The 20,270-nt window shown below is 37.7% G+C and overlaps 1 protein-coding gene across 1 annotated transcript; it reads left to right on the plus strand.

Moving 5' to 3' along the window:
- The first annotated feature begins 829 nt into the window (after positions 1 to 829).
- polq (polymerase (DNA directed), theta) lies at positions 830 to 20,196 on the plus strand. Its single transcript, XM_073824198.1, has 32 exons — positions 830 to 891; positions 1,479 to 1,569; positions 1,661 to 2,306; positions 2,715 to 2,897; positions 3,834 to 3,964; positions 5,032 to 5,188; positions 5,268 to 5,376; positions 5,459 to 5,672; positions 5,770 to 5,911; positions 5,996 to 6,142; positions 8,029 to 8,241; positions 8,371 to 8,513; positions 8,593 to 8,788; positions 8,870 to 9,012; positions 9,092 to 9,285; positions 10,559 to 10,683; positions 10,766 to 11,009; positions 11,724 to 14,281; positions 14,946 to 15,083; positions 15,369 to 15,556; positions 15,638 to 15,878; positions 16,792 to 16,985; positions 17,075 to 17,203; positions 17,288 to 17,462; positions 17,552 to 17,666; positions 17,755 to 17,873; positions 17,985 to 18,169; positions 19,193 to 19,304; positions 19,391 to 19,515; positions 19,592 to 19,733; positions 19,805 to 19,908; positions 19,993 to 20,196. Exons 1-32 carry the CDS (start codon positions 830 to 832, stop codon positions 20,104 to 20,106), a joined length of 7,779 nt encoding a protein of 2,592 aa, XP_073680299.1. The 3' UTR covers positions 20,107 to 20,196.
- Positions 20,197 to 20,270: the final 74 nt, after the last annotated feature.

Consider the following 20,270-nt stretch of genomic DNA (forward strand, 5'->3'; position numbering starts at 1 on the left):
GTGATGTACTGTAATATGTATGCCCTTTGTTCATACTGCAGATGTCAGTGTTGCAAGGCAGTGATGGGGATTTTAATATATTCAAATGAATCGAATCATTTGAATCACCAAAAATATACTCAATACTTTGCATGCTATTTGCTCGTGCTCTTAAAGTAATTTAAACGAGATAAGTTCAGTGAACTAAAAATATGAACCATGAACGAATCGTTCAGTTAAAAGATTAATTGGAAAATCTGATTTACTAAAACACACCGCTAAAACAAGAAGTTTAAATATTACCCCAACTGTTTAATTAAAAATGCATGTCAGCTGACTGTTTCATATTACTTAGATTTTGTTTAAGTTAAAAATATATAATATTGTCTAATATCTTTATGCAGGCAGTGGAGGAACCTTGACACCGCAAACTTGTTTCCCCGGTCCTCTGTGTGTGAACACCGCGGGACGTTTGATTTGGTTGTTTTTTGTTTTGTTTTAACCTTGTTTTGATTTCTCATAGAGTTGTCATTCAGTATGAATTTACACAAACAAATTTTGTTTAGCCGACAGGATCAATGAAATATCAATTATTCAAATACTTTAAGATGGTTTTGTGTAAATAGCTTTATTTTGAAAATGTCAGCTCAACTGACTGGAATGACACGAGAAATCCCAGCATTTTTTTTTTTTAATTCGCTAACATGAGTTTGTTTATGTGGAGCGACGGGAGGTAGCAACACAACTACCTTAACAAAATATTTTATTTTACTGTTTACATTTTTACTCAGCCAAAACTTTGTATGTAAGGACATCACTAAGATTAGTAGTCATTTACGTTTTAAATGTGATGACTACTTCAACGACAAGAAAGATTTATTTGGGACAACATCGAATTGTGAAAACAAAGGGGTAAGGAATGTCGGAAATCTGAAACTGTGTTGAGGTTGTATTGATTGTGTACTACATATTCATGGTTTTGTTTACAAACTTGGTTGACATGGAGCTTTTAATGGTTCACTGTGTGATCTTAATGCCTAGGAGAACTTTGTTTAATGTACACAAATGTGACCCTGGACCACAAAACGGGTCATAAGGGTACATTTTTTGAAATTGAGATTTATGCATCATCTGAAAGTTGAATATACAAGCTTTGTTAGGATAGGACAATACTTGGCCGAGATACAACTATTGGAAAATCTGGAATCTGAGGGTACAAAAAATCTGAATATTGAGAAAATCACCTTTTAAGTTGTCCAAATGAAGTTCTTAGCAATGCATATTACTAATTAAAAGTTAAGTTTTGAAATAGTTATGATAGAAATTTTACAAAATATCTTCATGGAATGTGATCTTAATCCTAAAGATTTTTGGCATTGAAGAAAAAACGGTTATTTTTGACCCATACAATGTATTTATTGGCTATTGCTACAAATATACCCATGCTACTTAAAATGTAAATATTGTTGTCACTAACTTGTAGTTTTTCATTCGTATAGCCTACTTCTTGCAGATGAGAAAACGCATAGACATCAAGCATGCTCTTCTGCAACAGATATATCTGAGAGCAAAAGATGTAATGAGCCAAAAGTATGTTGTTGTTTTTTATTTAGTTTATTTAATATCATGCCATTGATACGTTTTTACACTAAGTGCATAAATTCACATTTTCTATTTAAAGCAAAACCAGAATAAGCAATGGATGCCAGGGGACTCCACTCTGGCTATGGATGTGGAAATTTTACAAGCGATTGATGAACTGGGTCCAGAGGTCTTAAAATTAAAAAAAGATGAAAACATTCAACAAACTGAATCAGCATCGCTTAAGAAAAACTCTGTTTGTGAACAACAAGTGCAAAATGCAGAAAACATCAGCCTTTCAAGTGCAGGTTCAGCGTGGTCCCCATCAGAGCGCAAAAGAACCAGAACACAGGCCAAAAAAGAGAACGACTGGAAGGATTTGGCCCAGAAGCTTTTGTTCAGTGAGACCAAAAAGACTGAAGCAGGAGGACGGAGCCATAGCCGTGAGGTGAAATGTGACAAGGAATATTCTTCACCTCAAAAGATCCTCAACTCCATGAAAAAAACACCTAAAAGAGCGAACAGCAAGCAAACGTTAAAGTTCAGAAGAGATACCAGCCCAAATGACTCTCTCAGTACCTCCAAGGATTACATTCTGTTCAGTCCAACGCATATGGCTGCTGCTAAAGAGCGATCCCTGGTGCAGCAGCAGAAGAAATCAGTGCAAAACCTTTCAGTCTCTGTGCTCACCCCTCCTCCTGGACTGGATCTCAGTGTCCTTGGTGATGCTACACTACCAGATGCAGGTAAATTTTCAAAGAAATGTCTTAGTTTTGTCATTCATGTTGTTTTTGTTGAGCTATTAGTTTCATCTTTAATGTTATATGATCCTTTAGAAGTATTTCTAATATGCTGATTTGCTGCTCAAGAAACATTATTAATGTTAAAGATCTGTTACATGATAATTTAGTGGAAACTGGTCTTTTTTCAGGAATCTTTGAGTATAGAAAGTTCAAAAGAAAGGAATTTATTTAAAACAACTTTTATAACGTAAATGTCTTTACTGTCTTTTTTTTTTTTTTGTAAATTAAATTACTTTATGATGCCAAAATTAAAATTTGTTTTAATTGGGCTTTTTGCTATTCAAAACAACAATTTCGAAATGCTGGTATGTGAAACATTAATTTAGCTGTTTTCTGTTTTGCTCTAAACAGCACAAAGCATCCATATGGGACGTCCTGCAGATCAGTTAGACAAGCTTTTGCTCTCCAGTTGGGGTCTGCCTAAGCCTGTTCTGGAGAAATACCAGAGTCTCGGTGTACAGAGGATGTTTGAGTGGCAGGCTGAGTGTCTGACTTTGGGCAAAGTGTTGGAGGGCCAGAACCTGGTGTATTCTGGTAAGAAGCTTTTCTTCTTCTTGTTGACTCAAGGTGTTTAGTTTGTACTTAGTCCTATTTTCCTGAGAAACATATGGAAGCCTATTTCTGCCACTGAATTAAAAATACAAAAAGGTAATTGTGACTTTTTATCTCAAAATTGTGACTTTTTTTTTCTCACAGTTGTGAGTTTACATGACTTTTGACTTTTTTTCTCTCAGAATTGCAAGATATAAACTTTAAATTCTGACTTTTTTCACAGAATTGAGATATAAACTTGCAGAGTTACAAAGTCAAAACTGCGAGATATATATCTTAATTTTTCCTCAGAACTGTGTGATATAAAGTCACAATTGCAAGTAATAAAGGCAGAATTGCAAGACGTAAATATATAAACTCACAATTCTGACATTTCCTCACAACTGTGAGTTAATATCTTACAATTCAGAATTGTGAGTTTAAAACATAAGAACAAACTGGACTTTATAACTAATTGCAAGTTTATATCTCACAATTCTAAAACAAAAATCATTATTGCAAGAAAAAAAGTCAGAATTGTGGGATATAAACTTGCAATGGTGAGGAAAAAGTCAGTATTGTGAGACAGAAACCCGCATTTGCGAGAAAAAAGTCAGAATTGCGAGTTTTTATTTTGGTTTTCTGACTTTATTTTGTGCAATTGTGTGTTTATATCGCACAATTTTGAGGAAAAAAGTCTGAATTGCGAGTTTATATCATGCCTTTCTGAGAAAAAAAATTCATAATTGTGAGATAAATAGTCGTAATAACCATTTAAATTTTTTTATTCATTGACGGAAACATGCTTCTGTAGAAACAGCACCAGATTAAATATTAACTATGTAACTTATACCTACTACTGATTACATGATACTTTTCTAAAATATATGTAGTTATCTACTTTTTCCAGTGTTAAAATGCAATATTTTCTTTTTTAAGCTCCAACCAGTGCAGGAAAAACTTTGGTTTCTGAGCTGTTAATCTTGAAGAGAGTTTTGGAAACAAGACAAAAGGCCATGTTCATTCTTCCTTTCGTGTCTGTGGCTCGTGAAAAGATGTTTTATCTGCAGGTTGGTTCCCATTTCCTGAGCACATATATAATTGTCAACTAATTCAGTTGATCATTTAATGTATTTTCTTCAACTGTCAGTGCACAGTACAGTATCTACAGTGGAGATCAAAATTAAAGTATAAATACTTATTTTTTTCCCCCCTGAAATATTGTTAATCTTCATTACTCAAAATATGAAGGAATATTAACTGTGGGTATTTGTTTTTCACAAAATAACCAAAGAATTTCAACAAAAAAACATTATTTTGTGGAAAGTGAAAGTCGTGACGTATTGGAAAACACAGTAATCAAAGAGAACAGTAACCACTGAAGCACAAATAAGCTCTGAGAAATTAGCAGGAAGTGTAGAGGCCCTTTCTCTGTATGGACTTAGCACATCTGTGGCCGCAGGACATCCCTAGTGTGTCACTGCACTGAAGTGATCTTGGTCCACTCTTCTTCCACTCTTTTCCATAGTTTTTCCAATTTCTCTTAAACATGCCAAGACAGATCCTTACACTTTTTAGCACTGAGCTGGCAAGCAATTCCAACTGCAGCGTTGAACCGATTCCCCGTTGAGAGTCTTTGCATTATCCTGTTTTCTCGTGCATTTGTCTTACGTGGACGACCAGCCTTTTTGGGGAATTTGAATGAATTAGTACCATTGTAAACCTGCAATAGTCAGGAAATCAAAGATTTAGAATGGCCAACTTTTTTTGCAATGTCTGAAATGGTCATTCCTTTGGCCTTCATCTGGACAACTTGCTGTCAGAGGGGTTCAGTCACCTTAGAGTGTCCCACTATCTTGCAATATCACTGAAAATTGGAGGAATGCTGCCAATTAAATAGGGTTTTAGGGTGAGATTAACATCAGTAACATAAAGGTATCTGTAAGTGTTCTCTAGTTTTGATCTTTTTGAAGTTTTTTTGATACTGCACTTCAGAATACATAGTTTATGATCTAATTTTGATCTCCACTGTACATATGTAATAATTTGATTTCTGAATTTATTGTATCTGTCAATATACATCTTGAAATATTGTTGATGATATTTTGCTAATATAATAATTGCTATGTTCACCCAGAATGTATTTCAGGAGGCAGGGGTCAGAGTGGAGGGGTATATGGGTAACACTTCAGCAGCTGGTGGGTTTTCAGCTCTGGATGTCGCTATTTGCACAATAGAGAAAGCTAATGGACTCATCAACAGGCTCATTGAAGAAGACAAATTGGATCTACTTGGTAAATAATTTCCTTATCACTTACCTTTTTTTACTCTTACATGTACTCTTGTTAAACCAGACATTTGCCCAATTTGCAGGGATTGTTGTGGTCGATGAGATGCACATGCTTGGGGACTCTGGTCGTGGATATCTATTAGAACTTTTGCTGACTAAAATCCAGTACATTGCCCAAAAAAACACAGCAAGGTATGTCATAATCTAACATTTAAACCAATAATCATGCAGAAATTGTTTTTCTATGGTGAAGTTAGCATTGTTTCTTTTTAAGGGACTCTGCTAAAAGTTCTTCCGCTGGTGTGCAGATTGTTGGTATGAGTGCCACACTGCCAAACTTAGACCTTCTCGCTCGCTGGTTGAATGCTGAGCTGTATAGTACTAATTATCGTCCTGTGCCACTGATGGAGTGGGTCAAGATAGGTACAAATGTCTATGATGGATCTATGAATCTGGTCAGACAGTTCACCCCAGCTCTTCCAGTAAAGGTCAGAGCTTGATGTATTCGTTAGCCTCTGAAAACTGAAAGTTGTTGCATGTCACAAAATGTACCTGTTATAAGAAAAGATGTTCTTCTGTCTGTAGGGAGATGATGATCACATTGTCAGCCTCTGCTTTGAGACAGTGCAGGATGGACACTCTGCACTGCTGTTCTGCCCTTCCAAGAACTGGTGTGAGAAACTAGCAGACAGCATTGGAAGAGAGTTTTACAATCTTTATCACAAAGGTTTATAGATATATAGATATACAAAATTGTTTACTTTTTACTACACAGGCATGTATAATGCTTTAACATTGTTTGCGTTTGCAGAAATACAGTCAGGTTCTGGAGTGCAAAGTATATCTCTGAATCATGAAGGTCTCCAGGACGTAGTAGCCCAGCTCAAGCGTACTCCTGCAGGCTTGGACCAGGTGCTTCAGCGAACGGTTCCCTGGGGGGTGGCCTTCCACCATGCAGGTGCATGAGATTACATATAGGGTTAATCAGTGTCAACCAGAGGTCAAATTTTTTATTTTGTTGATATTTTTGTGTAGAAAGACACAATATAGTGAGATAGTGATTGGAAGCCAAAGTAACAAATGTATCAGTATCAGCTGTATGTGAAGTGACCCACATTTGGTTTTTGAGCACTGAAAATGTGTACAATTGTCGAGTTTACTCATGGAGATATGGCGATTAAGATCTCCATATCTCTGGGACTGAATCACTGAGGGCCTTTGAAATGAAGATAAAAAAAGGAAAGTTTGTTACGAACCAGAATCTAAAAGGATATTACAATATCTTTAATACTTCTTGAGTAACAAGCATGCAAACTTTAGACAAAAAAAAAAAAAACACAAGAATTGTTTTTTGTCATTTTTGAACTGTCATTGTTGGCAGTGGGGGTTCTACATTGAATTGCTCCCCGGGCGAGACTCCCTCCCGGCGCCCCCCGACAACTACCCCCAATGACATGCATACCTTAATAATACAGAGAGAACATTGTTGCATACCTTTATATTTTGCCCCGTTTCTCCTCATCGTCTTTTCTTTTTTTCCTAAATTAGGCACCTGACAGCTTTGGCCTTTTTCTCTCCATCGCTGTGTTTACTTTGTAATCGAAAATCAACAGATTTCCCATCCCCCAACGCTGTCGCTCACGACCAGAAGTCCAAACCAATTCACCTCCACATCATAATCGTTTTTTTATTACCTATTTTTATTAGCCATTTCACACAATTAAATAAATAAAAAAAAAGTTTAAATTATTGGTCTGTGTTTATAATATTTTGAATGAAATGTGTGTTATTTGTAAGAAAGTCAGGTGTCACTGACATAGTTTAGCCCCTCTCCTTGTCCGCTTCATTTAGGAGAGGTGAACTGTACTCTGCGCCCCCCAACCCCTCATCCCTCAGCCACTGATTGTTGGCATGTAATACAACAAACATTGCTAAAGTCAACAGATTCACAATCTTTGTGTAAAAATAAAAGTCATAAAGTAATTTTTACACCACTGTAAACTGGCTCCAAATAGGTGAAAATTGTCATTTTGACCCCCTCTACAAAATAGTGGATTACTCCGTAAATATATATCTGTGACATTTCATATTTTGGCTTTCATCACTATATACACTACCAGTCAAGGGTTTTTGAACAGTAAGATTTTAATTGTCTCTTCTTTTCACCAAGCCTGCATTTATTTGATCCAAAGTACAGCAAAAACAGTAAAATTTAATTTATTTAAATTTATTTAAAATAACTTTTTTTTTTTGTTGAACGTATTTTAAACTGTTATTTATATGTGATTTCAAAGCTGAAATTTTAGCAACATGATTATTCAGAAATCATTCTAATATTCTGATTTGTTGCTCAAAAAACATTTATTATTATTATTGTTATGTTGTTCAGGTTTCTTTGATGAATAGAAAGTTTAGAAGAACAGCCTTTATCTGAAATAGAAATCTTTTGTAACATTGTAAATGTTTTTATCTTCACTTTTGATCAGTTTAAAGCATCCTTGCTGAATAAGAAAGCAGTTATTTAAAATAGTAAAATTATTTCTTATATTACTCTGTTTGTTGTATTTTGGATCAAATAAATGCAGACATGGTGAGCAAAAGAGAATTTAAAAAACATTAAAAATCATACCGTTCGAAAACTTTTGACTGGTAGTGTACGTTTTTCTACCGAAAAAAAATATTAACAAAATAAAAAACATTGACCCAGTGAAGTTTCCGAAATCAGAAGTACTTCATTTAAATAAAACAATGTAGAAAAATATTGAAATTTTAAAAAATTATTTTTTTGGGAAGATGAGGACATCCCAAATCCATTGTGTTAAACTCTAATAATCCTCATTTCAGGTTTGACGTTTGATGAGAGGGATATTCTAGAAGGTGCTTTTCGTCAAGGCTACATTAGGGTGCTAGCTGCCACATCCACCTTGTCGTCCGGTGTAAATCTGCCCGCCCGACGTGTGATTATCAGAACCCCTGTTTTTAACGGTCATTTGTTAGACATTCTAACCTATAAGCAGATGGTGGGACGAGCAGGCCGTAAAGGAGTGGACACCATGGGTGAGTGCTACCGTTTTTGAAGGCAGTCTCTTAGCTAGTTTTTTGTTAGAAATTTTTACAGTGTTAATTATTATTTATTTACTTTAAAAGTCTTAGTTAATAATGATGTAATAATCTGTGTTGACTCAGGTGAGAGTGTGTTGGTCTGTAAAGAGGCCGAACGTGCAAAGGGGATGAGCCTCATCCAGGGCTCACTTAAGCCTATCAGCAGCTGCCTGGTAAAGCGGGAGGGTGAGGGCGTCACTACCAGCATGCTCAGAGCCATCCTAGAGGTGCGAATGTCTTTCTCTTTATAGTATGTTGTATGATACTAAGTATGTACAGGATTAAATTTCATTATTTGGCCTGAAGATCATCGTTGGAGGAGTCGCCAGCTCACCACAGGATGTGAGGACATATGCTTCTTGCACTCTTCTGGCAGCTAGTATTGCCGCCGAACAGCCACGTGAGGAAGCTGAATCAGAAACTCGAAACAACGGAGCTATTGAAGCCTGTATAGAGTGGCTGATGGACAATGAGTTTATACATATACAGAAGGAAGGAGAAGGTAATTTATCTGGGGGTTTTTTTTGTGTGGTTTGTGATGGAAATTGACATTTTGATAATTTTGTAATTAACTGCCTCGCAGTGGAACGGTACTGCCCCACGCATCTTGGTTCTGCGACTCTGTCCTCATCTTTATCACCTCCAGAAGCCCTGGGGATTTTTGCAGATCTCCAGAGAGCAATGAAAGGATTTGTTTTGGAAAATGACCTCCATATCCTCTATCAGGTAGACAAAACAGTTCAGGTTATCATCAGTAGCACAAAAAATATGGGCTATTTATAAAATCGTGCTCTGCATTTTTAAGATAACACCTGTGTACGTGGACTGGACTACAATCGACTGGTACCAGTTCTTCTGTCTGTGGGAGCAACTACCGTCTGCAATGAAACGGGTGGCTGAGATGGTGGGCATCCAAGAAGGTTTCCTGGCCCGCTCTGTTAGTGGCAAATTAGTTGCTAAAACAGATAAGCAACGCAGACAGATGGCCATTCATAAACGGTAACATGTATTATCTGAATGTACAGTTGAGGTGAAAAGTTTACACCCCCCTTTCAGAATCTGCAAATTGTCAATTATTTTACCAAAATATAAGGGATCATACAAAATGCATGTTATTGTTTATTTAGTATTGACCTGTATAAGATATTTCACATAAAAGATGTGATGTCACATAAAACATGTAGTCCACAACAGAAAATCATAGTAGAATTTATTAAAATGATCCCGTTCAAAAGTTTACATCCCCTTGATTCTTAATACTGTGTTGTAACCTGAATGATCCACAGCTGTGCTTTTTTTTTTTTTTTTTTGTTTAGTGATAGTTGTTCATGAGTCCATTATTTGTCCTGAACAGTTAAATTTCCCGCTGTTCTTCAAGTCCCACAAATTCTTTGGTTTTCAAGCATTTTTGTGCATTTGAACCCTTTCCAACAATGAGTGTATGATTTTGAGATATATCTTTTTACACTGAGGACAACTGAGGAACTCATATGCAACCATTACAGATAGTTCAAATGCCCACTAAAGCTTCAGAAGGAAAAACCATGCATAATCTTTTTGAATTTGAAGGTCAGGGTAAATTTAACATATTTTGTCTTCTAGGAAACTATCTTCTGTAGCCTCTGAAGGCCTGTACTAAATGAAAAAAAAATATGATATTAAGGCAAAATAAGAAAAATGTGCACATCTCCATTCTGTTCAAAAGTTTTCACCCCCACTCTTAATGCATAGTTAAGTGCAATGCATCAGTGAGAATTTTAACCTTCTGTAATAGTTGCAAATGAATCCCCCAGGTTTGAAAAGATGGATCTTAAAATCATACAGTCATTGCTGGAAAGGGTTCAAATACACAAAAATGCTGAAAAACCAAAGCATTTGTGGGACCTGAAGGATTTTTTTTTTTGAAGAACAGAAGGCAGTTTAACTGTTCAGGACAAACAAGAGACTCATAAACAACTATCACTAAACAAAAAAAAAACAAAAAACACATCATTCAGGTAAGAACACAATTAAATAACTTTTGAACGGGGTCGTTTTTATATATTCAACTATTATTTTCACTTGTGGACTACATGTATACATATTTTATGTGAAATATCTGATTATGACCAGTACTAAATAAACATGATTTTTGTAGGATCCCTTTTATTTTGGTAAAATTAACATTTTGAAGATTCTGAAAGGGGGATGTAAACTTTTAAACCTGAAATGTAGAGTGCCTCAATTAATGTTGAGTATAATTATGTTGATGTGTATTTTTGTTGTTGTGCAGATTTTTCACAACGTTAGTTCTCCATGACCTGGTAAGTGAAGTACCACTTGGAGCTGTAGCAAATAAGTATGGCTGTAGCCGAGGACAGCTTCAGTCACTTCAGCAGTCTGCTTCAACTTATGCAGGTACATCTCTTCATATTGTAAACATTCTTACTTACTTACCAATATGAAAAACAATGTAAAAAATTTGGCAACTGTTTTTAAGGTATGGTTACAGTCTTCTGTAATCGACTTGGATGGCACAATCTAGAGCTGCTTCTGTCCCAGTTCCAGAGTCGTCTGAGTTTTGGAGTCCAAAGGGAGTTGTGCGATCTGGTTCGTATTTCTTTACTAAATGCTCAGAGAGCACGTATACTCTACAGCTGTGGGTTTGTCACAGTGGCAGAGGTGGCCAGAGCTGAAGTTACAGAGGTGGAGAAGGCCCTCAGGAAAGCTGTCCCTTTCAAAAGGTAATGAAACGGGGAGAAGATCAGCTTAAAAGGTTTATTTCATGTTTTCTTATGTTTGATAAGCTTTAAATTTTTTTGCAGGATATGGTTATATTAGAGATGTGTCAAGTATTAGTTAGTGATATTAGTTATATTACAGATAAATGATTTTGGTTGATTTTTTTTTTTACATTTGAATCACCCTTGCAGTGGTTGAACCCAAAAATGTAGTTCACTCAAAAATGGAATTTCTTTCATTAATTACTCACCCTCATGTCTCACCCTCACCCTATTGTGCATAGAAAGTATTCTCGTAGTACCATTGCTGTCTATGCAGTGTTAGAAAACTCTCAGATTTCATCAGAAGTATCTTAATTTGGATTCCAAAGATGAATAAAGGTCTTATGGGTTTGGAACTACATGAGGGAGTAATTAATGACAGAATGTTTGGTTGAACTGTCCCTTTAAGTTAATATTTAAAAACAATCAACAATCTTTCGTAACTCCCAGAAAAATTGTCCCATGTTTCCTACTATACATTATAATTCTGTAATGAATAAATGCACTTGTAGCATTTAAAATTACTTATTTTTAGTGTTTAATTTTGAAGTTAGTTGGGCGTTAGTTTGTTTTAAGGTTACCATCTGTAATGGTTTATTGTAATGAACAGAATTTGACTGTTGGTTTATCTATAGATTATCTTAAGTTATACAGTGATAATTTGTATCTCTGCAGCTCCAGGCAGGCAGTGGATGAGAGCGAGGCTGAGGCTCAAGAACGTAAGAGTATGCGTTGCATCTGGGTCAGCGGGAAAAAGGCCTTGACTGAAAGGGAGGCTGCTCAGCAAATTGTGGCTGAGGCCCAGGTGCTCCTCCAGCAGGATTTGGCTCTTCTTGGGGTGGAATGGAACCCAGCTTCCCTCTCAACAAAGACCCAGGCGGATTCCCATTCGCACGAGGAATCGTCCAACACAAAACCTCTACAGTCTACATCAAGAGACTCAGAACAGGAAGAGAGGCAAAATGAAACAGCAAATATGGATGAACAGAAGTTATTGGTGGATAAAAATGCTGACAGTTCTCATCCCAGTTCCCATCCTCCTTCTAGGCCATTAGAGATCACTACCAATTCAGAAAAGCCAATGGATATTGACTCTGTATCATCTGCTGATTGTCATCCTGCTAAGAAATGTGAACAGCAATCAAGTACATTGGATAAAGTTCTCAAATCAATAAATGCGAAAGACAAGGGATGTCAAAATAACCAAACAGCTGAGTCATCGGAATCTTCTTCGAAATCACTTCAAAGGAAATTAGGACACAGCTCCTGTATAAAAAGTACCTGTAACTCTGGCAGTGACCATCATTGTTCAAGTCCAGTTTCGAAACGCAGAAGGATGGAGGTTGTGGACACTGATGTAAAACTCATGGTCAGTGAAGCAAAAATGCCAACTCTAACCACAAAAGACCCTGTACGAATATCAAAAGCTGAAGATCTTTGCATTGCTAAACCTGAAACTGACTGTAGAATCAATAAAGACGAGATGAAAGTCATTGAGTCAACAACTTTTTCTCACTCAGGTGATCTGCAAAGGGGTGGGGAAACCCCAAATGCTACTGCAAAAAAGTGCACATCTAAAACGAAACATTTAAACCAGAGTACTCAAAATGAAACTGTTACTCACAGTTTCAAGAAATTCAGCTGCAGAGATGAGAATGAAACTGGCTTAAGGCCCAATACAAGTCTCAAACACAATTTAGTATGTCATTCTGAGAAGCTTAGCTCTCCTGACTTGTACACAAATGGAATGGAAGAGTTTGGTGATAGTTTTCAACTTGATACACAGACTGAGAAAATGCTTCAAGGAGATGATTTTTCACATGGCATTGGTAATATAAACATTCTCAAAGAAAATAAACAGAACAATCATGATGATTCAGAAAGTGAGATGAAAGCTGTCAAGCAGTCATCATTTCTGGAAATTGAGAATCAGATATCTAAAGACCAAAAGAAAGACCCGGTTGAGGGTTCATCAGCTCAGAAGAATGACCCAGCCACTGAATTCAAACCGAAATATAACATCTCGCTTACTGACAGCCAGTTGGAGAATATTTTAAATTACAGTAACCAGGTTACTAAAGAAGAATCAAGTGCAAACAAACCTGCTGAGGAAAAAGAAAATCAAGAGTCATCTGATCATGTTACTGACAACAGCTTCAACCGGAGCAGCAGTTTTCTGTTTGACAGTCTCTATGACAACTCCATCTTGGATGCCATGGAGGAGGCAGCAATGGATCAAGACAACAAAAAAGAGCAGGTGGTTGAAGCACATGCTAATTCGAACGGCTCTTCTCCAGAACTCATTCCAGAGAGAAGAGATGCCGTGTTAACAGAGGATCAGGAGGCAATCCAATGGGGCGAATCATCTTTCAACCTTTCAGAATGGGGAGATTCGATACTTATTGGAGAGCAGTACCTTGATAAAATGAGCAACGTTGTCAAGGCTTGTGATGGGCCAAGATTGGTTGCAGAGAAGCCTAGTTATACAGATGACATTGTGTCTGAACTACATGTATCACAAAGCAATGAGACTCATTCAAGTGCTTCAGCTGAAAGACGTCAATTAAACAGTTTGTCGTTTCACATCAGCCCAGGAATGCAGGACATTTTTGATAAATGGTCTGATCAGTTTTCAACCCTATCTGAGGTTCCAGAGCAGTCAGATTCAACTGTGGTGGAACCAAATGCTGCTGCTGTTGTCGAAAAAGCTGTTTCCCCAATAGCAAACAACGGGATTGATCAGAGAGGTTCAAGAAACTCAAGAACCGAAGATTTTGTGGTACTCAAGGCCAAACCAGTGACTCATAATGACCTTGTTCCTCCCACACAAGTTTCTGAACCAGTCACACCACGAGTTAAAATGACCACTTCAGCTATACATTCGCCTCTTAATGTCACCAAGCACAGGTCTGAACTAGATCCTAAAAATTCTAAATCCAGTACCCAGAAAGATTATCAGTCTTGTTTGAGAACAAACTCAGCATCAGAGTTAGACATGTCTCTGGCTGATGATGGATTTACGAGGCTTTCTCAGTGTCAATCACTTGCTGCTTCAAACTCCTGCAGTCCAGAAACATTCTCAATAATCGATGTGGCAAGCGATAAAAGGCTTTTCCATACATTTATAAAGGAGTGGAAGACAAAGGACAGATTTTGTCTTGCTCTTGCCTGTGAGAGGATAGAAAACACCTCAGTGCAACCCGAGACGGTTATAGGTGGAAAATTAAAAAAACGTAAGACTTCAGAGAAATATAGGTCACAGACATGGACATTTACCTTAAATTTCACCAAACTGATTACTCACTAAAACTCCCACAGATCATGTTTTCATGCCATTTCAAGTCTTATTTTGACGTAACAAAGTAGTTATATCTAAGTGTGTGAGTTGTATACTTACTTTTTAAAATTATTCTTCCCATTAATGCCATTATATTGTTCATTCAGGCACCAAACGCACGTACACACACACACACACACACACACACACACACACACACACACACACACAAGAGGTGGGATTTATCGCATGAACCAATCACACCCGAACAACCAGTTATAACGCGATGGAGGCATTGCCTCCTCTCACGTGACTTGCCCCCATTCATTCTTAATTACACCCCCCAAACCCACTGCACGCTTTAGGTGGTCTGTTAAAACTCAGTGGGTTCCGGGGAGGTAATGATATATATGATATATATGATATATTTGCATTTTTTTATTTTTGTACTACAAATCTTTTTCTCATCCAGTTTTTTGAGGAGGCACTGCCTCCCTTGCCTCTTTGAAGTAAACGTCTCTGTAATATAATAAGAAAATGCAATATCCAAGAATGTATAAGAAAATGTACATATCCAAATATTATCTAGAATATAAACTTGTGTAATCATCTGTTTAAAGCTACTACCCCAATGAGGAAAAGAAAAGATGGCTTTCTTCTAAAGGGATATGAGGATCTTGCTGTCATTGGCATGTCTGTATGCTGGGGAGCAAAAGATGCTTATTTTGTATCTCTACAACAGGAGCTGTCTGAAACAGGTAGGAAACATATCACTTGTCAACTTGTTGACTAACTTTAACAAGCTTGTTCCATTAAATACCTCTAAACCAGGGGTCCTGGAGGGCTGGTGTCCTGAAGAGCTTAGCTCCAACCCCAATTGGACACACCTGAACCAGCAAATCAAGCTTTTACTAGGCATACTAGAAACTTTCTGGCAGGTGTGTTGAGGCAAGTTGGATCTTAACTCTGCAGGATACCGGCCCTCCAGGACAGAGTTTGGGCACCCTTGCTCTAAACCTACTGCTATTCTTGTCTTATGACAGATATAAGTGCCAGCTTGGCTCCACCGCCTCTTGATGAGACTCTTACAGTTGAGGAGCGACTAAGGCAAATTCAATGCTGCTTGGAAAAAGAATCGAGTGTGATGGTCACTTACGACTTCATTCATGTTTACAAGACACTGCTCCTTGCATGTGAGCTTACTATGCATGGCACATTTGAAGACCCAAAGGTAGGATCAGTCAGATTGAAAGAAAAAAGATAGAGTTTGGCTGGAATAGGATATCTAACTACATTCTTTGTCCTTCAATAGATTGCATGTTGGCTTCTGGATTCAAGCTCCAAAGAACGCACTCTCCACAACATGGTATCCAGCTTTGCCACTGAGGATCTCTCGATGCTGGAAGGAATTAGTCCTGGCCAGGGAGTGCAGAGTTTAGGGATCTATGGAGATGGCAGTAAACCTGGACGCTACAGAGCTGCTGTTGAGTCTGTTCTGGTCTTCAGGGTCATGACGCAACTCAACTGTCTTCTTGAAAAGGATGGCTTCTTAGGTAGAAACATAATTTGAGCATCTCGGTTTGTCTGTATCAGGGGTGTCCAGTCCTGCTCCTGGAAAGCCAGTGTCCTACAGAGTAGGACGGGGTGTCCAAACTCGGTCCTGGAGGGTTAGTGTCCTGCAGAGTTTAACTCCAACTTGCTTTAGCACACCTGGCTGGAAGTTTCGAGTATGTCTAGTAAGACCCTGATTAGCTGGATCAGATGTTTAATTGGGGTTGGAGCTAAACTCTGCATGACAGTGGCCCTTAAGGACCGAGATAGACCGCCACTGGAGTAGAAGCTTCAACCAGCCACTACACCGGGGCTAGGTTCCTGGAGGGCCACTGTCTTGCAGAGTTTAGCTCCAGCCCTAATCAAACACACCTGCCTGTAGCTTTGTAGTGTACTTGAAGTTATTGATTCGTTTTTTCAGGTGTGCTTGATTAGGGTTGGAGCTAAACTCTGCAGTACAGTGGCCCTCTAGAACTGAAGTTAACCAGCCCTGGTGTAGGGGCTGGTTGTATCTCCTACGCCAGGGGTGTCCAAACTTGGTCCTTAAGGGCCAGTGTCCTGCAGAGTTCAGCTCCAACCCCAATTAAACACACCCAATCCAGCAAATCAAGGTCTGATTTTACATACTAGAAACTTCTAGGCAGGTATGTAGGCAACTCGGTGGGACACTGACCCTCCGGGACTGAGTTTGGACACCCCTGTCTTATTTTGTAGGACGCTGTGTTCGTGTGGAAGTTTGTAGTAATCCAGAATACCTGGGTTAGCTGGATGGGATGTGTTTAATTGGAGATTTGTAGGATTGGAGATAAACTCTGCAGGATTGTCAGACTACAGGCACAGGATTGGACAAACCTTGTCTATATTTAAGTTGGTGATATAGTTACTAATTATTTGATGTCTTCTTTTCTTTGGTAGATGTATTCAAGAAAGTAGAGATGCCTACTCAATACTGCCTGGCGTTGTTGGAGCTAAATGGAATTGGGTTTAGTGTTGCTGAATGTGAGGCTCAGAAACATGTGATGCAAGCCAAGCTAAGTGCTCTCGAATCCCAAGCTTATCAGCTAGCTGGACACAGTTTCTCACTGACCAGTCCAGAGGATGTAGCAGAGGTTATCATCATCATTTGTTTACCCACATAGAATGTCATTATCCTATGTGGTGGAAAAACCTTCATAATCCTCCATTTAAACTTTTACAGGTGTTGTTTCTTGAGTTGAAGCTGCCTCCTAATGGAGATTTAAATGCTCCAAAGAATAAGAAGACACTGGGCTACACTAGGAGAGCAGGAGCCCGTATCAAACTTTCTAAACAGTTCAGCACAACTAAGGTACTTTCCATAATCTCAAATCTTTTCTGTCATTTAAACTTGTGGTATGTACTTCCTGAATCTACTCTTTTCTTGTTTCATCAGGATGTTTTAGAAAAGCTCAAGCCACTGCATCAGTTACCAGGTGTTATTCTTGAGTGGAGAAGGATCACAAATGCTTTGACGAAAGTGGTTTTCCCCTTGCAGCGAGAGAAGAAGTGGCACTCACATCTGAAGATGGACAGAATCTATCCGATCTCACAGTCACACACTGCCACAGGTGTGGAGCATTAAAAAAAATACCCTTTACACTTTATATATGCATCTTCTTGTTACAGTATATTAATTTTTAATCTTTTTCTCACATAGGGCGTGTGAGCTTCACTGAACCAAACATTCAAAATGTCCCAAAAGATTTTGAAATTCAGATGCCAACACTTATTGAAGAAAGTCAGCCATCACAGAATGGCACAAGCAAGACATGGTACAGTCCTTTATTCATTCTTTATTCATTCTATATAACAAAATACATATGTAATATATGTTTCAAATTAAATGTTTGTTTATTTCAGGGGTAAACGATCAAAAATAAACCGGCAGTTGGTGCCACTTTTAAAATTATCAGACAAATCACCAGACAAAGGAATGCCATTTTCTGTCAGCATGAGGCATGCTTTTGTTCCTTTTTTAGGTATGAAACTTGATTATTTAGGGGTATGAATCAAGAAGGGATAATTTAGAGGGACACATATTTTTTGTCACATTAACATGCTTTGGGTTTTAATCTTGTACATGTCTTTAGGAGGTCTGGTTCTAGCTGCTGACTACTCACAACTGGAGCTCCGCATTTTAGCTCATCTGTCCCGGGACAGACGCCTCCTCCATGTGCTCAACAGTGGTGCAGATGTGTTTAAAAGCATAGCAGCTGAGTGGAAAATGGTAGACGCTGCTTCAGTTGATGATAATATGAGACAACAGGCCAAACAGGTTTGCTACATTTGAATATATTTTAATATGCCGCATATGAATATCATTTTACATACAGTTGAGGTCAAAAGTTTACACACACCTTGCAGAATCTGCAAAATGTTAAAAAAGAGGGATCATACCAAATTCATGTTATTTTTTTATTTTGCACTGACCTGAGTAAGATATTTCACATAATATATGTTTACATATAGTCCACAAGAGAAAATAATAGTTGATTTTATAAAAATTACCCTGTTCAAGTTTACATACACTAGATTGTTAATACTTTGTTGTTACCTGAATGATCCACAGCTGTTTCATTTTGTTTAATGATAGATGTTTACATGCCCCCTGTTTGTTCTAAACAGTTAAACTGCCCACTGTTCATCAGAAAAGTCCTTCAGGGGGGTGTTCCATAAACCAAGTTTACCAAATAAGTCAGGCTTATTTCAGTTAGTCTGACTTATTTTGAGCCAAATCAAGTGACAATAAGTCAGACTAACTGAAATAAGCCTGACTTATTTGGTAAACTTGGTTTATGGAACACCCCCCAGGTCCCACAGATTGTTTGAGCTTTCAGCATTTTTGTGTATTTGAACCCTTTCTAACAATGACTGTATGATTTTGAGATCCATTTTTTCACACTGAGGTCAACTGAGGGACGCATATGCAACTATTACAAAGCATTCAAAAACTCTCTGATGGAAAACGGTGCATTAAAAGCCAGGGGTATAAACTTTTGAACAGAATGATACATTTTTCTTATTTTGCTTAAATATCATATTTTTTCATTTATGATTGCCCTCCAGTAGCTACAGAAGATGTTCCTCAGAAGACAAAAGTTAAATTGACCCTGATATTCAAATTCCAAAAGTTTTCACCCCCAGTCTCTTAATGCATTGTTTTTCTTTCTGAAGCATCAGTTAGCGTTTGAACCTTCTGAAATAGTAGACTCCCCTCAGTTGGTAGTATATATAGTTGGTATAATATAGGTAGTTGCCTACATTATAACTTGAAACTGATCAATAAAATTGTCAACAGATTTGTTATGGAATAATCTATGGCATGGGAGCAAAGTCTCTTGGAGAACAAATGGGCATTGAGGAGAATGATGCTGCCTGTTACATCGAGACGTTTAAATCCAGATACACTGGTAAATTACATTTTACACCTACTGTTTAGTCAAAAAAAAAATTAAAAATCCTGAAATAACAGTATAATTTTTTATTTTTCTTTAAGGCATACAGAACTTCCTTCGTGAAACTGTGCAGAAATGTGGAAAAAACGGTTATGTGCAGACGTTACTCGGCAGGAAACGTTTTTTGCCTGGAATTAAAGACACAAACGTGTACATAAAGTCTCATGTAAGTCTTCATCCCTCTATTAGAATATACCTGAAGTGGAATAAGTGTTTAATTTCAATCCTCATTTATTTTTTAGGCAGAGCGACAGGCGGTGAACACAACCGTGCAGGGTTCTGCTGCTGACATTGTCAAATTAGCCACCATCAACATCCAGCGTAGATTGGAGGCAGCATTTCCTGGAGTCCCCATATCACATCAACACCCTTCACTCAGATCAGGTATGACCGACTATTGCACCATTTTCACTTTTAAAAGAGATGTGAATTTAATATGTAATGTTTTTGTTCAGGTGGTCGGCACAGGAATCAGTTCAGACCCTCTCGGGGAGGCTTTTTTATACTTCAGCTGCATGATGAACTCATCTACGAAGTTGCAGAGGAAGATGTCATTCAGGTAAGAAAGACTAGTCTTTCTGTATTTTCCTTGGACAGCAAGAAAAGTTCAGTGCTGACAAGTCTAAATGTATTGTTTTCATAGGTGGCACAGATTATGAAGCGAGAAATGGAGAGTGTTGTGAAATTGTATGTAAAGCTCAGAGTAAAAGTCAAAGTGGGTCCAAGCTGGGGTAACCTTCAAGACCTGGACATATAAAACAAATCTTTCCTGTACATGTAAATTATTGATTGTGTCTATGAATTATTTGAATGAATTGTTAAAACACTGTGCAAAGTCTTTTTTTAAATATGCAAAGTATGTTTTTAATCTGAAATAAACTTCAGCAGATGCTATTAACTGTGAAGAAATGGAAATATTTT

The sequence above is a fragment of the Garra rufa genome, chromosome 19 (genome assembly GCF_049309525.1).
Source record: "Garra rufa chromosome 19, GarRuf1.0, whole genome shotgun sequence".
Lineage (NCBI taxonomy): Eukaryota > Metazoa > Chordata > Actinopteri > Cypriniformes > Cyprinidae > Garra > Garra rufa.